The sequence below is a fragment of the Eleutherodactylus coqui genome, chromosome 9 (assembly GCF_035609145.1).
Source record: "Eleutherodactylus coqui strain aEleCoq1 chromosome 9, aEleCoq1.hap1, whole genome shotgun sequence".
NCBI lineage: Eukaryota > Metazoa > Chordata > Amphibia > Anura > Eleutherodactylidae > Eleutherodactylus > Eleutherodactylus coqui.
The window spans coordinates 118,112,139-118,134,273 of record NC_089845.1 but is presented as its reverse complement, the minus strand read 5'-3'; the positions used below and the strand labels follow the sequence as shown (position 1 = coordinate 118,134,273).

The 22,135-nt window shown below is 41.7% G+C and overlaps 1 protein-coding gene across 1 annotated transcript in view; it reads left to right on the top strand.

The window, feature by feature from the left end:
- The window catches only part of VPS13B (vacuolar protein sorting 13 homolog B), a 968,736-nt gene that overhangs the window by 92,504 nt on the left and 854,097 nt on the right, over positions 1-22,135 (top strand). The window contains exon 7 of the mRNA XM_066578394.1: positions 2,965-3,136. Within this exon, the coding sequence (XP_066434491.1) occupies positions 2,965-3,136 (172 nt within the window). The remainder of the gene's footprint in view (positions 1-2,964; positions 3,137-22,135) is intronic.

Sequence of the window (22,135 nt, the reverse complement as noted above, 5' to 3'; positions counted from 1 at the left end):
AGCATGTGCACAGACTACTGCAAACCCCTTTAACCTCTTCCTGCCCCATGACGTAAGGGTACGTCATGGGAGCAGGGTACTTCCCGCAAAATGACGTACCCTTATGTCATGGGGATAGTGCGAGATCATAGCAGATCTTGCGCTATCCCGCAGCGGGAGCCAGCTGTTACTAGTAACTGGCCTTCCGCTGAGACAGTGGGGGGCATCAGAGATGCGCCCACCCGCCGTTAACCACTTCCCTGCCGCGATCTAAGTAGATCGCGCAAGGGAAAGGATACACGCTCTCGCGATAACATCGCAGGAGCTCGGCTGGTTGCTTTGGCAACAGGACGCCAGATACCGGCATCCTGTATTGCCATTGCCTAAGATCGCTATAGTAAGCGACAAGGCATGGCAGGAGAGAAGTCCTGCCATGCCTTATCGCAGCGATCATTAGTACTGTAGTAAAAGTCCCTCAGAGAGACACAGATGGTGTAAAAATAAGAGCAAAACAAAGTACAAAAATTAAAAATGTAAAAAAAAAAAAGCTAAAAAAACCCCTTTTTTATGCTTTTTCTCATATTAGCATAAGAAAAAAAAAATCCCACATATTTGGTATTGACACGTCCGTAACGACGCGTATAATAAATTGGATAAGCTTTTTATCCTGCACGGCAAAAAACGTGGAAAAAAGTTAGCATTTTGCCTCCCAAAGAACGCAATAAAAGTGATAAAAAAAATATGTACCCCAAAATGGTACCAATAAAACCTACAGCTCGTATCACAAAAAATAAGCCCTCAGAGAGCTCCGTCCATTGTAAAATAAAAAAGTTATAGGCCTTTGAATGCAGTGAGTTTAGAAATAACAAATAATTCTTTTAAAAAAAGGGGTTTTTATTGTGGAAAAGTGGAAAAACCTAATAAAAATATAACAGTTTTGGTATCGTTGTAACCGTACCGACCCACAGAAAAAAATGTAGTGTGTCATTTATGCTGCATAATTAACGCTATAAAAAAAAAATCTATGGCAGAATTGATGCCTTTTCTCTCCCTACGATCATAAAAAAAATAATAAGTTTTACAATACAGTCTATGCACCCAAAAATGGTATCAATAAAAACTACTGTTCGCCACGCAAAAAACAAGCCCTTATACGACCACGTCGACGAAAAAATAAAAAGGTTATGGCTGTTGAAAAATGGAGATAAAAATTTACCAAAAATCATTAGGTCCTCAACGCCAAAATAGGCCATGTCCTTAAGTGGTTAAAGGCCAAGGCTCACATGAGCGGACCAGAATGCGCATATGGGAGGTCCACAGCTGATTATGGCTGTGAGTCCGAACGGTGACCCTGCGTACATGTTTCCACTGCATTGTGAGTGACCGCGGCTCATCAGTGGTCATGCGGAACACAGTTTTTTTTTTATTATTTGTATTTCTGTTGCTAAAGGCCCATTTAGACACTATGATTATCGCTCAAAATTTGCTTAAAGGGGTTGTCCCGCGCCGAAACGGGTTTTTTTTTTTCCGTTCGGCGCGAGACAACCCTGATGCAGGGGTTAAAAAAGAACACCGGACAGCGCTTACCTGAATCCCCGCGCTTCGGTGACTTCTTACTTACCTGCTGAAGATGGCCGCCGGGATCTTCTCCCTCGGTGGACCGCAGGGCTTCTGTGCGGTCCATTGCCGATTCCAGCCTCCTGATTGGCTGGAATCGGCACGTGACGGAGCGGAGCTACACGGAGCCCCATTGAGAAAAGAAGAAGACCCGGACTGCGCAAGCGCGTCTAATTTGGCCATTAGACGCCGAAAATTAGGCGGCTCCATGGAAACGAGGACGCTAGCAACGGAGCAGGTAAGTGAAAAATTTCTTATAACTTCTGTATGGCTCATAATTAATGCACAATGTACATTACAAAGTGCATTAATATGGCCATACAGAAGTGTATAGACCCACTTGCTTTCGCGGGACAACCCCTTTAAAAGCCATCTTTTGAGCGATAATCTGAGTGTCTGAATGTGTTTCTTGAAACTATCGGCTCTTCTACTGTTTCTTGGAGCTCTCCGTTCAGCGGGACACCGCTAATAACTGCGAGAACAAAGCAGATGTTTCCATATACAAACCGGCTGCTTTTCTCTGAGTTATCAGCGGTGTCCCGCTCCGCCTGCATTTAACTCTTTAAGTAGCCAATTAGCTACTTAAGAATTATGCAAAGATGATCGCTCAAAACTGTCACTCAAACTGCCGTTTAAGCGATTTTGTAAGTGATCCTCTTTCAGTCTAAATGCAACCTTAGTGATGATGTGCGTACTGGTGCCTCATACATAATGTTAATTGGGTATGGGCTGTGGGTCGGACTGGCTCCATTAACTTCAATGGAGGTTGTCCATGCGGAGTCCATGGCAAAATAGAGCATGCTGCGTATCCGTGAGTGTGAGCAACAAATCGAAAGTACATGCCTGTCAATGCTCATGTGTTGCCGTGGATTCCGCAATTGGAATCTGCCTGTGTGAGTCCTGTTTAACCTGAATGGTTCACGAGCACCATTTTGTGCAACAAACCTACTAGATGCGGAGCTGTCCTTTAAAGCGGTATAGTACTCACTGGGGGAATTCCACTGGTTAGGGAGGTATTCCGATCTTAGGCACTTATGGCATATATTTAGGCTACACCATAAATTACTTTTAGATCCAGGTTCCATCTCTGGGAGAAAGGAGAATCTAGTGACCCCTATACACTTACTGCTTGCTGCTGTATTCACCATGTTCTTCAATGTAGAGGTGGCCACGCCTGCATTGCCTTCTGCACTGAAGTCTATGGGTGTTATGGAGACAGCTGAGCACTGCACAAGACCGATTCACATAACATCAAAAATATTTTAATTTGTGAATATTTTGATCCAACATTGTTGTTTTAGCAATTATGGTAAATTCATATTTGGCAGAGGACTTTTGCACTTCACGAGATTCTGTTCTCTTATTCAGATTCATACGATGGTTGACAGCCTGAAACTCTCCCTCACTGATCAGCAACTGCCAATGTTTATCCGCATCTTACAACTCGGGGTTGCTCTGTATTATGGGGAAATAGGAAACTCAAAAGAAGAAATTGAGGATCCTCCTGGCTATACGAAGGACACTGTTGTTCACATGCCTGGTAAGGGTTTCAGTTCAGCTTTGCTACATTCTCTAAAGCTAGGACTATATTTGTATTAGACCGTGATACAACTTTTGTGATGGTTACAAGTTATCTTGTGCCTTTTTTCATAGGGAACATTTGAAGTCCTATTTTGACCACTGCTCATATATGACTTTATGCCATAAACTTAAAGATATGTTCACACTTGATGATGCGTTTGCTGCGAATTTTCGGCAGTGGAAAAATCTGCAGCGGCAAATCTAGAACAAAAGGTGCAGATTTTGGGCTAATTCGTCCCCTAAATTGTAGGCTAAGAACCTCGGCAAAATCCATACTATTTGGTGTAGATTTCCTGCTGTGGATTTTGGCTCCTGAAAATCTGCAGCGAATCCGTGATGTGTGTAATTACCCAACAAAATCTATCTGGGGTACTTTTTTTTTCTATTTTAAATTTGTATCCCCGTTTGTAAAAAATATTTAGTGAAACCTAGTTTTGGGAAGACTTTTACTGTTAGCTGTCGTTGTGACATGTGACCTTGCATTATGACATCTCAAAGCCTACAATGTCTGCTGTATAGAACAGAAGTCAACCGCTCTATGCAGACCTATGAAAACCGTAATAATAGTCCTGCATAGAGAGACTGATTTGTGGTCAGCAGGGCTGTCAACAGTACTAGAACAGCAGTTACTGATAACGATTGTATTAATGCTGTGGGGAGTGCCTTACTAGTCAGTCACCAGATCTCATGATAACCAGGATCTCTTTTCACTTTGTGTGCTGCCCAAAACCTATAGGCACGCCAGCATCTCTAAACCAGGAAGTTTTGACCTGACTTGTAGAGGGTTTTTTAATTTCATTTTTGTAATATTATGTGCTTAGGAAAAATTTTTTGGGAAGTCTGATATTTATAATAAAACCAGCTAGAGTATTCGTTGCAGTAAGTTCCTTTTTAATGCTTCAGACAGTGCAGTAGAGGACAGTGAAATGCTTTGCTAACTGAAAATAGTACTGTAGTTTGGCTATTTGTTTTAGAAGATTCTAGTTTATGTATTTATTGCCTCCAGTAAAAGTAGAGTAATGAGTGGCATTAGTAAGAGTCCATTGGTGCAATATAATATATGCCTGTGTGCCTACAGAGCATGTGAAAAAGCTAAGGATTTCCACATTGTCTCGTTGTGCATCTATGACATTTCTAAGTATTGAAACCTAACAAAAACCCTTCCAGTATATTTTCTGTATTCATTTTTTTGATGGTTTTCAAGATGTCTGCTTGCAGAGTTCACTAGATATAAATCTGTCCTGGCCTTTTACTGGAAACTCAGGTACTCTGTTCATTTGGATTAGGGTTGTTGTATGTTAATGAATGTGCCGAACATGACTAGCACCGAAGTATGAGATTGGCGCTTCTCTAATGGGCCTTCACACAACCCTATGAGCTTCATCACTGACGGGAGGGAATGTACCACCGCCAATCTTTTTTTCTTTACTGTATAAAAGATGCTATCATTCAACAAGTGAGTTTGCTCTTTCCATAGCGTCCATCCTGACATCACACATGGAGGTTGCGCCGCCTGTGTTCGCTGGGACAGGAAGAAGGAGAGTTCTTAAGGCCACCTCCCATATCCATCTCCAGTTTTTTTTCCTGTCCCAACGGATACAGAAGGAATTCCTCTGTGCTGGAGGAAGGACGCTAGGGAAAAGCTGCAGGATCCACTCACCGAGGCAGGTCTTCTTCCAACCGGGGATAGGAGCTCCTCAGCGGCAGCGCGTCGTCCGGCACTATCCAGAGTGGTCAAGAGACTGTGGGACCTGCGGCAGGTACCTCTGTGCCTTGCGCCTAGGTCCCGGCGTCCGGTTCGTTCTGACACGCGCCGTGTCGTACGCGATGATGTCACGGCGTGATGGTATCACGCGCAACGCGGCAATCCTCTTCAAAAGGCTGCAGATTCAAACTGCAAAAGGCTTTCACAGCGTTTGGGACTCCATTACACCCCCTGGTAATATGGAAAGTGCAGAAGCCGATAAGGGGAGCATGCCAAATGTAAGTAGTCCACTTGGACACAAAAATGCAGAAATGTTTTATGATGTGTTGGTAAAAATGGCTTCTCCTATATAGGAAGAAGCATTAAAAACCAAGGGAGTTAAAAAATGCATAAGACGGTGCGACTTGTGCGCAAAAAGATAGGAAGAGAATGTTAAAAAACCTATTTGCCCTGACTGTACAGCTAAAATAGTAAAAGAAAAATAAGAAATTTACTGCAAGGGATCCGTTCTATGGTCCGGGAAGAGGTACAGGCTGTACGGTCAGAACAAACAACCGACCCGCAGCAGGGATCTTCCAGACAAAGGAAAAAATTGCGCACAAACGAATGTGATTTCTTCCCCTGAAGTGTCAGTCTTGGACGATTGGTCAGAAACTTCAGCGCCAATCCATGGGGAAGACGATGAGAGGAAGTATTATTTTTCCAACCAGTATTTGGATGATCTTATTTCCGCAGTCCGTAATACTATGGAAGTCATAGATGTTCCTCAAGCGAGATGAGTGCAGGATGACATGTTTGGGGGACTTCAAACTAGATGAAAGAAAAATTTCCCGATTTAACAAAAATCTGAAGAAAATGGTGACAGACGAATGGCAAAAAGCAAAAAAGGGTCAGGCCATTCCAAAGGAATTTGAGGAACGTTTCCCATTTGCACCTGAAGATACAATTCTGTGGCAGACAGTACCGAAGGTAGATATACAAGTAGCCAAGTTACTTAAGAAGACATCACTACCATTCGAAAGATGGGTCACAGCTAAAAGACCCAATAGACCGGAAGATAGAGGGGTTCCTTAAAGGAGCCTGGGAGTCAGCATCAACAATAATTGAAGCAAATGTCGCAGCAACCTCTGTAGCAAGATCAATGTATATATGGCTGGATCAGCTGGAATCACATCTCCAGGAAACGACTTCCAGAGACGAGATCCTAGATTGCATCCCACTGATCAAGAACGCAGCAGCCTTTTTAGCAGACGCCTCAGCGGAGTCAATAAGATTTGCAGCAAGGAACGCAGGACTAGGCAATTGTGCCAGAAGAGCCTTATGGCTCAGAGCTTGGTCAGGGGATACAGTTTCCAAAAAGAGATTGTGCTCAATCCCCTTTCAGGGAGAATATTTATTCGGACCAGTCCTGGATAAGATTCTAGAAAGAGCCGCAGACAGGAAAAAAGTTTTTCCAATGAATTTTTTCAAGAAAAGAACCTCTTCCTTCCGGAAGGAGCCTGAACGACCCAGAGCAAGAAATAAAGTGAAATCGGGCAGATGGTCCTAACCGAAAGGAGGGAAAGGTAAAAGCTCCGTTAAACCCGAACCCAGATAAAAAGATCGTAGTGGGAGGGGTTCACTCTCGCCGTACCCAGGGGATCTACTTGTTAGACTGTCCTTGCCGCAAGAAATACATAGGTAGAACCATTAATGCCCTTACAGTTCGTGTCTCAAAACACAAAAGTAACATTAAAGGGGTTGTCTCACGAAAGCAAGTGGTGTTAAGCACTTCTGTATGGCCATATTAATGCACTTTGTAATATACATCGTGCATTAAATATGAGCCATACAGAAGTTATACACTTACCTGCTCCGTTGCTGGCGTCCCCGTCTCCATGGATCCGTCTAATTCTGCTGTCTTCTGGCGTTTTTAGACGCGCTTGCGCAGAAGGGTCTTCTGGCTTCTCTTCGGCCCGGCACAAGCGGCGTTCTGGCTCCGCCCCCTTTTACGCGTCATCGCGTAGCTCCGCCCCGTCACGTGTGCCGATTCGGCAATGGAACGCACAGAGCCCATGGTGCACCATGGGAGAAGACCCGCGGTGCACCATGGGAGAAAACAGCAGTGCATCCCTGGGAAAGGACCGGCGGCCATCTTGGGGAGAAGATCTTTTAAAGTTCATATTTCGTCGGATCGGTGAGTAGCAAGCGGCTTAAAAACCGCTTTAAATTGCTATTTTATGCCAGGGGGTGACAGGGGGAATGGGGTAATGTAAAATTTTGATGTTTGCCGCGAGACAACCCCTTTAAGAGAGGGTTTACCAAGCACAGTGTCTCACGACATTTCAGTTTGCATCATAATTGTGATCCTTCTTCCTTAAAGGTTACTCCGCTTGAAAGTATCTCTAATAGATCCATTAAGAAATTACGGGCAAAGGAAATGTATTGGTTCTTCTAGATAGTCTATGCTAATGCATTATCCCCTTAGGTATTCGTTTCTTTTTAATCTAGGGACTATGACTGCTTGTCCGAATTTTATGACTAATATCCAATTATTACTTTATACGTTGTGACATCACCACACATGGAATCTAAGATTGTACAACTTTTTATAATTTTGAGGATAAATCCAATATTTTAAATAGATTATATTACCAATTGCCGTTTTTTTTTTTGTTTTTTTTTTGATGCACTGGGAGTGATTTGTGTATATGTGGACAAATTTACCTTTTAAGTTTATTTTTTAAATAATGAAATCTATAGATGCTTGTTGTTTAGTTTTTAAAAATATTGAAATCTATTTTATTTTAATTGTTATTGACATCTGATTATTTTGATAGTGGCTTTTACAATAGCCACATGTTTGCGTTATCTGTTTTTAAATATTGATAGAGACGCGCATGATGTAGGTGGGACGAACGGGCTGTCACGTGATTGCAAGTGATGACGTTAGCGTTCCACTCATGCGCGACGTGAGGTCCAAAAGACGAAGCGTGCGTCAAGTGACATCTTTCCGCATCACATGTTCGATCACGAGACCCGGAAGTAGTATGCAAACTATCCAGGGAGGTCCCGAGGGATCATGATTGGGGCTTCCATAATGTAAGTGCTTTAACTATGTTTATAAATAACCATGTGCAATGTATGTCTGTTATACTTGAAAAAGTCACAGTCCTCGCGACGAAACGCGTTGGATGTAGTTGTTCTACATGACATTAAAAGATCATTAATCTTGATCTTTAGCAGTATATCGGGTCATCCCTGGAAGGAGCGCCGAGCCTCTTTTCTTTATCCGTATTTATATTGCATTTATCAGCCTCCTCGTGAGGTACGACAGGCCAGTCAAAGCTCTCCCGCCTTGGGATCCCAAGAGACCTGTTTGTAGATTTTATTCATCTGTGGTTTATCGATACGCCAACTAGGATGTGGAGGTGTCAGCGGGGGACTCTGGACTCTGGTCACCCCCTTATATATGGTCTTTAGTATCCAAGGAGATGGAGCCAGATTTCTGGTAATCCCTGGGTACTGTGAGTTATCACGTCGGGATATAAGATAGAACTAGCGTCTATTCCCCCTAGGAAACATGTAGTCTCCCCGACTCAATCACCTTCTCTCCAAGAGAGATTGGACGAAGGAATTATTAATTTATTAAAGTTAAACGCAATTAAACCCGTCCCCATGCAGGAACGAGGTCAGGGTTATTACTCAACGTTATTTCTGGTCCCAAAACCCAGCGGAACATTTAGAGTTATTATAAATTTCAAGTCCTTAAATAGCTTTATTGAAAATCCCACCTTCAAGATGGAAACTATCAGATCTACGGTTCCGTTAATAGGGCCGGACCACGTTATGTGCACAATTTGATTTAAGAGATGCCTATTATCATATACCGATAGATGCCGCATCCCAAAAATATTTGTGGTTCGCAGTAAGGATGGGAGGGGATATCCTCCATTTTCAGTTTGTCTGTTTGGCATTTCTTCCGCCCCGAAAGTATTCACAAAGGTCATGATTGAACCGATTAGCTACTTACGCGGGAAAGGCATCAATATTATCCCCGCTTTGGATGATTTTTTTGTTGACAGCAAAGGATCTGGAGTCCATGCAGTCTCATTTAGACCAAACACTTAGTCTCTTCTCCTACTTGGGGTGGTTAGTGAACCTCCAAAAATCTAGTTTCCTCCCCGATACTAGGAAAATTTTCCTGGGGGTACTTCTAGGTTCAGTAAACGAAATCTCCTTTCTCCCTAAGATATCTCACATCGTAAGTTCCTTCCAGAAATTCAAAAAGAAAAAGTATGTTTCTACTAGAAAAGCGATGAAAATCCTGGGGCATATGATATCTTGTGTACCCACAGTGCCCTGGACACAATTCCATTCTTGTTCTTCAACAAACTATCTTGTCAACATGGGATAAGACTCAGGCCTCCTTAGATAAAAAATTCAGAGTATCCGGGGGCGTAAGACAGTCATTAGATTGGTGGTTTGCTACAAGGTTCCTGGTCAACCCACGTTAGCGCCCAGTCGTCGAATTATAAAGAACTCTGGGCAGTCTGGGAGGCATTAGTCCGATCAGAAGACATTTTAAAGGGAAAACACGTAAAGGTGTTATCTGACAATATAACTGCCATTTCTTTTATCTGCCACCAGGGAGGTAGCCGGTATCCACACCTGCGGGGAATGGCGTAAAGAATTTTATCCTGGGCGGAAAACAGCGTCTGGTCACTATCAGCGGTCCACCTAAAGTGGACCCAAAACCAGATAGCAGATTTTCTAAGCCGGAAAACGCTGGACCCAGGAAATTGGGCCCTCAATATAGAGGTTTTCCACCATCTTACGGAACAGTGGAGCCAGCCACAAGTCGATCTAGTTGCCGAGAGGAAAAATACAAAATGGCAAAAGTTCTTTTCACTAAAACCTACAGATTATCCGATGGCATTAGATGCCCTATCTCAAGACTGGGACATGACCTTGGCATATGCCTTCCCTCCTCTCCCGTTAATCTCCCGTTGTCTACAGAAAATACAAGCAAGCCCAACCACAGTGATTTTCATCGCCCCAGCCTGGACAAAGAGACCTCGGTTCCCAATGCTAACCTTCTTGGCGATACATTCTCCCATAACGTTGCCTCTCAGAGAGGACCTCTTATCCCAGTGTCCGGTACTCTGCCAGAAACTCCAGTGGCTAAAATTGACGGCCTGGCTATTGAGAGGCAAAGGCTAAAAACACAAGGGTTATCTCAGAAGTCAATTGATACTCTATTAAAAAGCCATAAGACCATTACCTGAAAAATCTATGCCAGGATCTGGGATAGATTTTATGCACGGTGTAGACCAGATTGTCCAGATATGGGTAAACCAGATTATTCAAAAATCCTAGTTTTTTCCAAGCAGGATTAGTCAAGGGACTTAGTCCTAGGACCATGCGAGTTCAAGTAGCGGCCCTTAGCTCATTACTTGATGTTCATCTTATCAAGAACAGGTGGATCAAGAGGTTTTTCAAAGGAACAAATAGAATAAAACCTTTTCTGAGAGATCCAGTCCCTTCTTGGCACCTCAATCTCGTACTCAAGGGATTATGTGATCCCCTTTTGAGCTTAGTCATGATATTTCATTAAAGTACTTGTCTGTAAAAGTTGCTTTTCTAGTCGCCATAACATCCACTAGAAGGGTCGGGAAATTACAGGCATTATCCTGTAAGGAACTAGATCTAAAAATTTTAGACGACCGAGTAATATTTAGAGTATCTCCGGATTTTCTCCCAAAGGTGGTTTCCTCTTTTCACATGCAGCAGGAGATAACCATACCTTCCTTTTGCCAAAATTATAGCAATTAAAAAGAAGGCCTACATAACTTAGATGTATGACGGGCCATAATATGTTATCTACAATCCTCCCAGTCGTTTCGTCAATCGGAAAAATTGTTTCTTCAATTTCATGGTCCCAACAAGGGTAAAGCAGCATCAAAAGATACTATTGCAAGATGGATCAAACTAGCTATCCAAGAATGCTACAAAAATATCCAGAAGGGATAAAGGCCCACTCCACTAGGGCCCTTGCCTCCTCGTAGGCCGAACGCAAGGGGGGGGGGCGTCAACCGATCAGATCTGCAAAGCAGCAACCTGGTCAAATGTGCATACGTTTACAAAACATTATCGAGTACATCTACAATCTAACTCAGAGCTGGCCTTCGGACAAAAAGTCCTCCAGGCAGTTGCCCACCCTTAGGGTAATGGTGATCTGGTATTACCTCCCTGTTTGCTGTCAGGATGGACGCTATGGAAATACAAGAATTATTTTTTTACTGATAATTCCTTTTCCATGAGCCCATCATGACAGCACATACTTTCCCATCCAGATAAAAGAAATAAAAAAGCGAGTCAGATAAAGCTCCCTTTTTATGATTTTATATATAACCATAACGTGTTATTAACATATTTTTCAGTGAAGCAATGATTGAGGCCACAGGATCCGTTGTGATGATTTAAAAGTCACTGGAGATGGATATGGGAGATGGCCTTAAGAACTTTCCTTCTTCCTGTCCCAATGAACACAGGCGGAGCAACCTCCATGTGTGCTGTCAGGATAGACTCATGGAAAAGAAATTAGCGGTAAGAAAATAATTCTTGTATTTCGTCAGGTGATTCGCGGCACCTTCGCATGGCCCGATGAATGGGCAAAAGAAAGTTCCAAAGTGTGTTCTTGCATGACCATCAGGCCAAGTTAAAGGCCCCGTACAATACAGATGTCGGAGCTGTATGTTGTAATGACTGGTGCACATGTTTGTTCATCACCAGAACAGATTTTCATCGACTGGAAATTGGGGAAAAAAATAAAGGTTCATTTTCAGTAACCGAATGCAGATATCTTGAAAATCACAAGAAATTGATATAGAAATATCATAAATGCACAAAACAATGCAGAAATCTCTAATTTGGCTATATTTTAATAAGGAAACTGAACGGTAGTTAATTGATTAAAAAAATAATAAAAAAATGTAACCTAAATTTTTATGCCTAATTAGAATGACTTGTAGGACGATAAAGACATCCAGTAAGTGCTTATACGTTGTTCCATTTTGGAATTTCATCCTAAGTAATATAGACAATATATCCTACTTTTTGTGTAAGGCCAGTATTCCCAACATGTCTCTATTATATCGTTTTAGTTAAATTATGCATTTTGTTAGGGTTATAAGAATCTTCTTCAATGTGACTCAGCCTGCAATACCAGCACAGGGCGCTCCGCTATGTACGGTATTGTCTGCTTTCCTTTAGTGAATTAAGCCAATGATTAAAGATCTTTTTCAAAATTATGTGAACAATTGTAATTGTGTATTGTGAGCTCATGATTTTCACCTATTTCTGTATTAAATGATTGCAGGCAAAGTTTACCTTTGATCAGAAATTCAGTCCTGTAGAATCAGGGTTCAGTACAAGGGATGGGCCTAATACATCTGTTTTTTTAACAGCTTACAGATACAGAACTGCTCCATCCCAATTACCATACCTAATTGATTACTGCCATGGTCCTGAAATTGAACGGTGCTGAGATTGTGTCATGCTTCATGTGTTGGGCTAGGAAATGGCTTTACCAGGGAGATATTAATTATTAGTGTGCAACAAAGTTGTTAGAGACTTTATTTTAAAGCATTAAACTTTTGTGTTATCGTAGTGTTAACCACATAATAACTCACCACTAGAGATGAGCGAGCATACTCGGTAAGGCGATTTACTCGAGAGAGCATCGCGTTTTTCGAGTAACTGCTGGCTTGTCCCTGAAGATCCGGGGGGGGGGGGGGGGCAGTGGTGGGGGGGGGGGGGGGAGTGAGAGATCTCTCTCCCTCCCTCCCGATCCCCTCCGCAACCCCCCGCGGCCACCACGAATCTTCAGGGACGAGCCAGCAGCTACTCGAAAAAGGCGATGCTCTCTCAAGTAAATCGCCTTACAGAGTATGCTCACTCATCTCTACTCACCACTAAATATGTTCAAACTCAAAGTTTTCTAAGTGGGCCTGTCGAGATACGTATAGCTCTATGACATGTATATATGATTGTAGAGTGCTGCAGAATTTTTTTGTCACTGTTTACACTCCTCTTCTAGGGAGATTTCTGTCTTTTTTCATATTTGCTCATTGTTTTTTTATTCAATCATGGTATTTATTTATTTTTTGCAATAAGAGCCTCTCCCCTCTGCTTTGTCTGCAATTGGACGAAGTGTTAGTTAAAAGTGTTCCAGCCGAAGGTTCCATCACTGTTGCGCTTTTTCTTCCGTCCAAAAGCCGAGCAGCTGGGTGGAAAGAGGGCGGACCCTATTAAAGTCAATAGGATCCGTCCAACGCTGTTCGGTGCTGTCCGTTCGGCTGTGAGGGTTCCACTTTTCCTGCTCCCTGAATGGAGCAGGAAAGCAGAATCCCCAGCACAGATGTGAAACCCCTCTAAGTCTTCCCTCTTTGTCCAGTTCCCACTTTAAGTAGATATTTAGCCAGAAATGGAACAGGAAATGAACGCATGTGTTCTCTGCAGGATTTACACTGGACTACAGTGTTTCCCCAAAAATAAGACCTACCCCAATATAAGCCTACCCTGATTTTCAATGAATGGCTGTGATTGGTTTATTGACCGCCGCCTCTGATTGGCTGAGGCAGCGTTCACAAAACAATCATAGCAATCTCTTGTTGGAGGTGGGGTGTTCAAGCCCTATTACCAGCAAGAGATGCTCTGTTGGCACTGAGGACTGCACGGAAGCCTGCCGGAGCAATAGAGGCCAGCGAGAGGGACCCAACTGGTGCCTGCTGGGTGATTATAAGACACCCCCGATAATAAGATCCTGTGCTTGTTTTTGGGGAAAAATTAATATGACAGGGTTTTATTTTTAGGGAAGCATGTTATTTGGATGAGGAGCGTGTAAATGATTAAGGTCAGTAAACCAGTAACGTTGCAATTATCTTGTTATGCTTCTTGAAATAGCGCACTGATTATTTATGCTAATGAATTGCTCATGAAGTTTGGACTCGTTCTGCGGTTTGGATTTTCTTGGCAGTATCATTGGTATGATCCGACTAAGAATGTAGTGATATTTGTTGTGTTGCTATGATGGGAAAGCTTTCTCTTGTTTCCATCTGAGCAAAATATAGCTGCATGTCAGTGATAAGCACCGACTAGCATCACATTATTTTGACCGTTAGAGTTATGTAAACTTTAAAAGGGTATTCCCATCTTATAAATTGATGACGTATCACCAAAATATGCAATCACTTTATAATTGGTGGGGGTTGGGTTTCTGGGATTCACACCTGTCCTGAAAATGCAGGGGCTGCAGTGCTGATTGTACTGTGATTCCTTAAGTATATTTCCCTGAAAATCAGCGCCCGACCGCCTCCTGTGCAAGGAAACTGTAGTATACCGTAATTCCATTTAAGTGAATGTAATGAGCTGTAGTTCCCGCAACAGCTGGGTGGCCAAAAGCAACGCTATGCAGGGAAGGGCCTGCAGCGCTGGATCAGAGCTTGGACCCCAGGATTCCTAAAGTGATGCTATGTCTTAGCAGTATGTCATCGCTTTATGAGGAGGGATATACTCCTTTTAATGTACAATTTTTGTGTCCCACAGAGGTATAGTGTCCTACATAAAGCAATAATTTCCCTATTGTGCCCACCACAAAATAATACCGCCACCTTTATGCCTCCACACTGTAATAAGCCTTTACGACCCAAAGGTAAGTAATACCCTCCTCCTTTGTAACTCCACACAAGGTAAAAGTGCCCCTGAAAAGAAATGCCTTATCTTTTTCTCTCACAAAGTAATATTGTACCCTCCTACCCCCAACCCGCCAAATTAGTCCTCCTCACTACAGACATACTGTGGAGTCTGCAGGAGCCTGCCTTTATTAACAGAGAAATGTGCAGCCGAGCTGTGAGGACTACACAAGGTATGTACAATGTATATTACACGCTGTGCTACGTGACATAGTAACAACAGGCGCTGCGGAATATGTTGGCGCTATATAAATAAAGATCATTATTATACATACCCCAAGGCCTCCTGTCTTCTGCTCTCCGTTGCCTCAGAATTCTCGCATAGCCGGAGATAGGGGAGGAGGATGCGGCACAGCAGAGAAAAAACTTAAACTTGCTTTTTAAGTGTGTGCACTGATGGCTGGTGTTTTGGGGCGTAATTAGCAACTCTTTCAGCTTTACTGTAGTGAATGGGGCCTGTGGGCTTCTGGCTACAAATCCCCATAGATTTAGGTTGGTTAAAACAAACGATTTTGCTAAAAATAATTATTCATCTTAGCAATGAATGACCATTTTAGATGATAGTTGACAAACCGTTGTTGGCTGGATATAGATTGGACATGCTCAAATTTTCAGCCATCAGTCAAACAAAAGATAGTTTATGAAAAAGGAACGTTCTTTAGTCCATGAATGACTTCATTCAAGAAATATTCTTAGAAAGATCATTCGTTGCAGGTGTCTTTGAACATGTATGACCAGTTCAAGCAACTTTAATGGCCGTTATGGAATGAAATGTGTATGGCAGCATCTGCTAAACCCAACGATTGTTTATTTAATGGTTGTTTAACAAAGAATCTACTTCTGTCTAATGTCTATGGGTATCTTTAGGAGCACGGTTGCAGCTGTGTGCCCTGTGTCTACACCACTGGTATCCCTGGGGGTTTATTGAAAATAAAGTAATATGCTTTAACAGTTGTAGTATGTTGACATGTTATTAATGCCTGGGTGCCAAGAGATGCTCTCTGTAGACTGGTCTACTTCTTTTACGTTTTATACCCTAATGCAATATATAAAAAAGGGTTTTCGAGAGAGGAAAAAACCTTTTAAGGGTCTTGATGTTTGCTTAGGATTTTGTCTTGTGCAAACTGTGGACTAGTTCAGTGAATTTAATGATTATTACAATACAAGTATATGCCTTAGTGTGTCCTGTGTTTGTACTGCTACCATGTGGTTGGATGACCACATAGAATGCGAAGGCATTTATATATGTGGGCCAATAGAGGGGCACTTGACACTTAATTGTTTATACTGTAGAGAATGATGCTGTGCCACTCACCACCAGTGCAGCGGAGAGGCGCTACCGCTACTCTCACAGTCAGCGCTCACATTGAAGCTTTGTACAGGAATGTACAGCATGATGTGGGCAGTACCAAGCGGGGAGGGGGAAAGAAGGAAACTGTCTCATTCAAACTCACATTGTACCTCAGCTGCATAGCAGAGAGCAGCTCCCACTATACTAACCTGCATGTTTGGCTCAGCTGCTTCTGTTTCGCCAACCGCTGTCTGTCTGCTCCAGCTGCATTCAGCGCCCACATCGATGCGCTGTAGAGGAATGTACAGTGTGATGTGAGTACTAGCAAGCACAAATGGGTCAATGTGCCAAGTGGACAGTGGGCCATCATGCAAATGGACCTCCACGTTTGTTTGTCCGGGGTGTTTTAATGTATTCGAAATGGCTGATGCCTTTGAATTACAACTATTATTACTAATTCCAATTAGTAATTTTCATGAGCATGGATATTTATATATATGTAAATGTTGCATTTGTTGTCCTGGGACGGTGATTGTAATAGAAAATGCATCCACTTAAGGGCAATCGGGCTATCTACCAGTGCAGCAATAAGTACATACAGGAAATTTATTAAGACTGGCGTTTTAAACTCCAGTCTTAATATGATCTCCCCCTGTGTGTATGATGCACCTAATACAAGGTGCACATCCCTTCATATATCAGTTGCATCTGTGCACCTCTGTTCACCTCCACAGCAATGTATGCTGGGCCCAACCTGCATATTTCTGGTATAATTTATGCCAGGTTCAAGCGTAAATTATACATAAGGGCGGCTACACACGTGTGTAAGTGCGTATACGCTCACGATCTTGAGACATATATGCGCTATGCATGGCACACGATTGTAGGCTATAGCTTGTATTGGTGCTTTTTACTGTACATTTTTGCGCTGCCGGGGGCAGCCATGTTTGCGTGGCAGGACATCCTACTTAGTAAGCGGGGCACAGGTGTTATAGTTTAAGCCCGCAAAATTGCACAGCTCACTGCGTGATTTCAGGCAGACAGTGGCCTTCGGTGCGCAATTGTGCACCAAAGTAGAGCGTGTTGCGGTTCTTTCCCTGCGCTCGAAATGAGCACGGAAAAAAAAACACATGAAGGAATGCATTAAGATCAATGGATTCTATTTTCTATGCATTCGATGTGTACATTTTGTGGCTGCAAATGCACTTGTGTGCGGTCCTTCTCAATGTGTGATCCGGGGTGGCCAAGTCCCCTCCCAATCAGACCCACCCACTTTTTAAAACAAAAATGGGACGTTTGGTGCAAATTCTAGTGTTAAGCCCTTAATAAATATCCCATGATCGAACTTTTCTAGTTGCTTACCACTGCTGTTGTCCTGACACTGTGAGCTGTAGTAGTCATTAGGCTGTTTATCCTTGGACTATAAGTGTTGGTAATCACTGTAGACAGATAAAAGACTGAGGCAGAAGGGAATGATTAGTTGATGGAGTTCAGCTAGGCTATCTGTGTGAGGAAGCAGATACAATGTTTCCTTTTTCATCTGCCACTGTACATTACTCACAAAGACTCTCAGCAACCGGTCCATTCCTTCTGCAACACATAATCATCTCTCTGTGCTTCTGTTGGATTGGCAGCTCACATATATATGGCACTGATTTCCTTAGTAGGAGAAATGAAGCATCTGTTTCATCAAGCCTTCCCTTGTAAAAAGTGATTACTGTTCTTACTGTAATAATTCCAGGCCTGCTCTTTACATTACACCAGCCTGCATTCATACTGATACTGTCACTGTTCAAAGCTTCTATGCGGGAGAGATTTCAGGCTGCTGTGGTTTGTTTTTTTTAGCTGTGTTTTATGCCATCAGATTTCAACTTCTGTCCTGGAGAACACTGTGGTTGCAGGTACCACTTAAAGGGGACCTATCCTCACAAAGTTAATGTCTGTTTTATTTAGATGATGAATAACCCCCCAGTGACCTATGTAAAAAGAAAAAAAAAATACACACCTCACGACATGTACATTATCAGACTCCTTGCACAAATTGGATAAGAACTTCCTATTAACGTGCTCCTAACATCCGTCAAGGCAGCATTCACTCTTGCAACACAAGATCTTGTGTTCTATCTGCAGGAGTGCTATATACTGAATTAATAAAGCCGTTATTAATCAATTAATTTTAGTTCAGCAGTTATAGATTTTTATTAATGCAGAAAAATGGTACGCATGTTCTCACATTAAGTTGCCAGGTCTTGTATTTTAAGAGTGCATGCTGCCATGAGAGATTCCAGGAAAACATTAAAGGGGACCTGTAAGCTCAAATATGCTGTTCAAATTGCAGGCAGAGTGTTATAGAGCAGGAGGATCTGAGTAGATTGATATATAGTTTTATGGGGAAAAATTCAGTAGAACTTGTACTTTTTATTCATTTATAAATTTCTGCTCATTCTGAGCGGAGTGGTCCAGTGGGCGGAGCTATCAGTGATTGACAGCTATCTGTGAATGACTATACATGCAGAGGTAGCTGTCAATCACTAATAGGACCGCCCATTTGACTGTTAAAAGTTCAGAATGAGCAAAGATATAAATGAATGAAATATACTTTTTCAATAAAACTTTTTATATCCATTTGCTCAGCTCCCCCTGCTCTACAACGTGATGCTTGTAGTTTGGACAGCATTTTCCACTTCACAGGTTTCCTTTTAAGGGCCCATTCACATAGGTGATCTTTTACAGAGCTCTGTCAGTTTGTAACTAAGCAAACTCCAGCAGAACTTGGACCCATTAAAATGAATGAGACTATTCAGACGAGTATTTTTTTTCCCCCAAATATATCTTTTTTCACAGTCCAATGATCTGTTTTAAAAAGAAAATACAAAAAAAATAGCATGTGCTTTTCTAGCTTGATTCACAGAAAGCAATGTGTACTTTTCCGCAAATCAGACAGCACATGGATGGAGTGTCCGTAGGCTGCCTGATACGAATTATGCCTCAGAATCTCCGTAGCAACTTTTACTTGACTGTCTGAATTCAGCCTAATGGAGTTTGAACCTGACTATTGCAGGGAGTTGGGTAATCTAGATGCCAGTAAGTAAACGTGGGGCTTTTTATTGTCTAGAAGGGTCATATGTAGTAAGGCTCTGTTAACCTCTGCTTTCCGGTTTCTGTTTGTAACACACCCATTAAGAATCTTTTTTTTTTTAAAAATCTGTTTTTTAACCCCTTCCCTATAGGATGTACAGTTAGTTACGTCCTGTGGAGCCGAAGTATGTATGAAGGGAGATTGCAGGGTGACCTCCCTTCATACAGCACGGGTGCCGGCTGTTTTACAGCTGACACCCAGCGGCAACAGCTTTACTCAGCTGCGTGGCTGATCAGAGCTATTAACCATTTAAATGCCACTGTGAATTCTGACAGCAGCATTTAAATCCCTCAAACATGTTCAAGGGTCCTGTACGGCCCCTTTCGAGGAGATCGCAGGGAGCTGTGCAGGTGTCATTTCAGCCGGGGGCCTTCTGAAAGGCCCAAGGGCTGTCTTCGCAGAATGCCTATCAAGTTATCCTCGTGGGGTGGCTTGATGGACTGCCTGCCAGATGCAGGAGAAATCAAAGCATCCCTAGTTGTTGTCCCCTTTGGGGAGTAAAGAAAAGGGAAAAAAAGGAAAAATAAGAACAATAAAGTTTTACTAATTGTTGTATAAAGTAATAAGTTCAAAAAACACCCCTTTTGCCATATATACAATAAAAAAATATAAAATATAAAACAAACATATTTGGTATTGCTGCGTCCGTAGACGTCCGATCTATCAAAGTAACGCGTTATTTACCTCGCACAATGAATGCCGTCGGAAGAAAAAATTACACCAGAAATGCTCTTTTTTTGGTCACCCTGTCTCCAAGAAAAAATGCACCAAAAAGCAATCCAAAAGTTATATGTATTCTAAATTGGTACTAACGCAAACTACAGGAGGTCCTGCAAAAAATGATCCCTCACACAACTATGTCAATGGAAAAATTAAAAAGTTATTGCCTGGAGAAGATAGTGTAAGAAAACAAAAACAAAAAAATAAATGTCTTTTTGAAAAAAATAAAATAAAAGTACAGCAAAAAGAACTATATAATTTTGGTATTGTAGTAATCGTACCGACTCATAGAATAAAGTTATCATATCATTTTTGTTGCCGTTTGTGCGTCGTAGAAACAAGACGCACTGAAAGATGGTGGAAGTTCGTTTTCTTTCATTTTACTCTTAGAATTTTTAAAAAGTTTTTCAGTACATTATATGGTACATTAAATGGCACCATTGAAAAATACAACTCGGCCCTCATTCAGCTACGACGATGGATAAATAAAGGAGTTATGATTTTTTTAAAGGAGGTGAGAAAGAAACGAAAATGGAACAAAAAAGTCAAGCGCCATTAAGGGGTTAATGGATCTCTTAGACAGATTCATCCAAAAACTGAAACATTAGCAATTTGTATCAGTTTGGCATCTGGTTGCTTCTGTTTTAACAATTTATTTTTTTAAGTGTAGGTACGTTTTTTTTCCCTTGTAATTTCCTTCTGAGCATGTGCAGAACTGAACCATTAAACAGAACAAATAAATTCACACTGAATGCTTTACATTTGCATCCTTTCTCCGTTGGCACTAATGTAAAAAACTAAAGAAATCCCAGAAGGCTACTTTCTGTCAGGAAAAAATTGTGTTGCATAGTCAGTTATTGTTTCCGTAAAAAATTAAATAAAATTGATGGAACGGATACAAATGAAGATTAAAATTCACACTGAAATCAGTAGAAAGTTAAGCGGAAACGTATATTTCCATTTAATGTCTTTATGACACATCAGAAGTACAGAATTCCAAACAGAAATGTGAAGAGAGCTTAAAACATTTATTAGGGGGGTAGAGGGAAGGTGCTTCTTAAGTTGATTATTTTAGTTTGTTTCTCCTATTAACCCAAATTGCTTTTTGATTAATAAATATATAATTGGTCTGTTAGCTTTTGAAAAATGAAGTAGTCTTGTATTTGCATTTTTTAAATTGAAATCTGTGGAAAATGGATAGGAAAAATGAAGAAATCTAAGAACACATTCAGTGGCTCTAAAGATTGTACAGTAGACTTGCACAGCTTAATGGAAATTCCTGAGTTCCCAATCACTGAACTTCTGGCTGGTAGGTTTAGGGTAAGGCCATGGTCCAAACCATGCGGTTTTATAGCATCTGCCCTCTTTTTGTTTGACCACACAATTTTTACTGTAAATGAGCAATAGAAAATTACACCGATTCCAGGTAAAACCACATAATTGTGCCATTTTTGTCCATGGTGCAGCCATGAATTTGCCATGTTAGTTTTGGCGCTATACTGTTAGCACTTGTTATCCTTTTGTGGAGCATTAAGATTTATTTGGTTTCTTCTGTAGCACAGAAAAGAAGTGCCGTAAGGCTCGCTTTCATCTTTTTTGTTGTAGAACTCCATCATAAGAACCAAATAGTAAAAATAACAGAACTGCTGGATTTGGCACTTAACTGAAAACCGACACTTGACGGACCCCATTGATTATCATAATGGGGTCCTTCAATTATAATGTTGCCATTGGGACAGAATAGTGCAGCATGCTGCAGTCTTTTGTCTGAAATTTGGTGCTGCATCTGTTCCAGTTAATAGAGCATCTAATGCACATGTTAACAAAACCTTACAAAACAGTGCTACTTTGATGCTGTGTAGTCATATGAAACTTCATTTTCTCAAGAGCACCAGCCTTCTGAACAGGTTTCAAAGGTGTTAAACAACCATTTAAAGGTAAAATGTGCTGTTAACAGTTAAAGTGGTAGTCTAGCCTTGAAAGACTGATGGGATGGCCTATCCTCAGGACAGGCCATCAATATCTGATAAGTGGGGGTCTGCTGCTCTGGATCTTGCCATTCAACTGAAGAGGCCACTGAACTCCTGCAAGCATGACAGACTCAATGTTTGCATCTGAGTAGAATTGTTCTTCTACTCAGAATGCCATATTACTTGTAACAACTGTTCTGAGTACTACAGACTTGTCCCGTTTACTTCAGTGTAACGCCCTTGTAGTACTTTGAAAAGCCTCTATGAATAATAAGTCATTCAGAGTAGGCCTTGAAGAGGCTGCAGCACTGTGGCCCCTTCCATCAGCTGATTGACAGGGATCCAAAGGGGCAGATCGCCACCAATCCAATATTAATGGTCTATCCTAAGGCTAGGCTA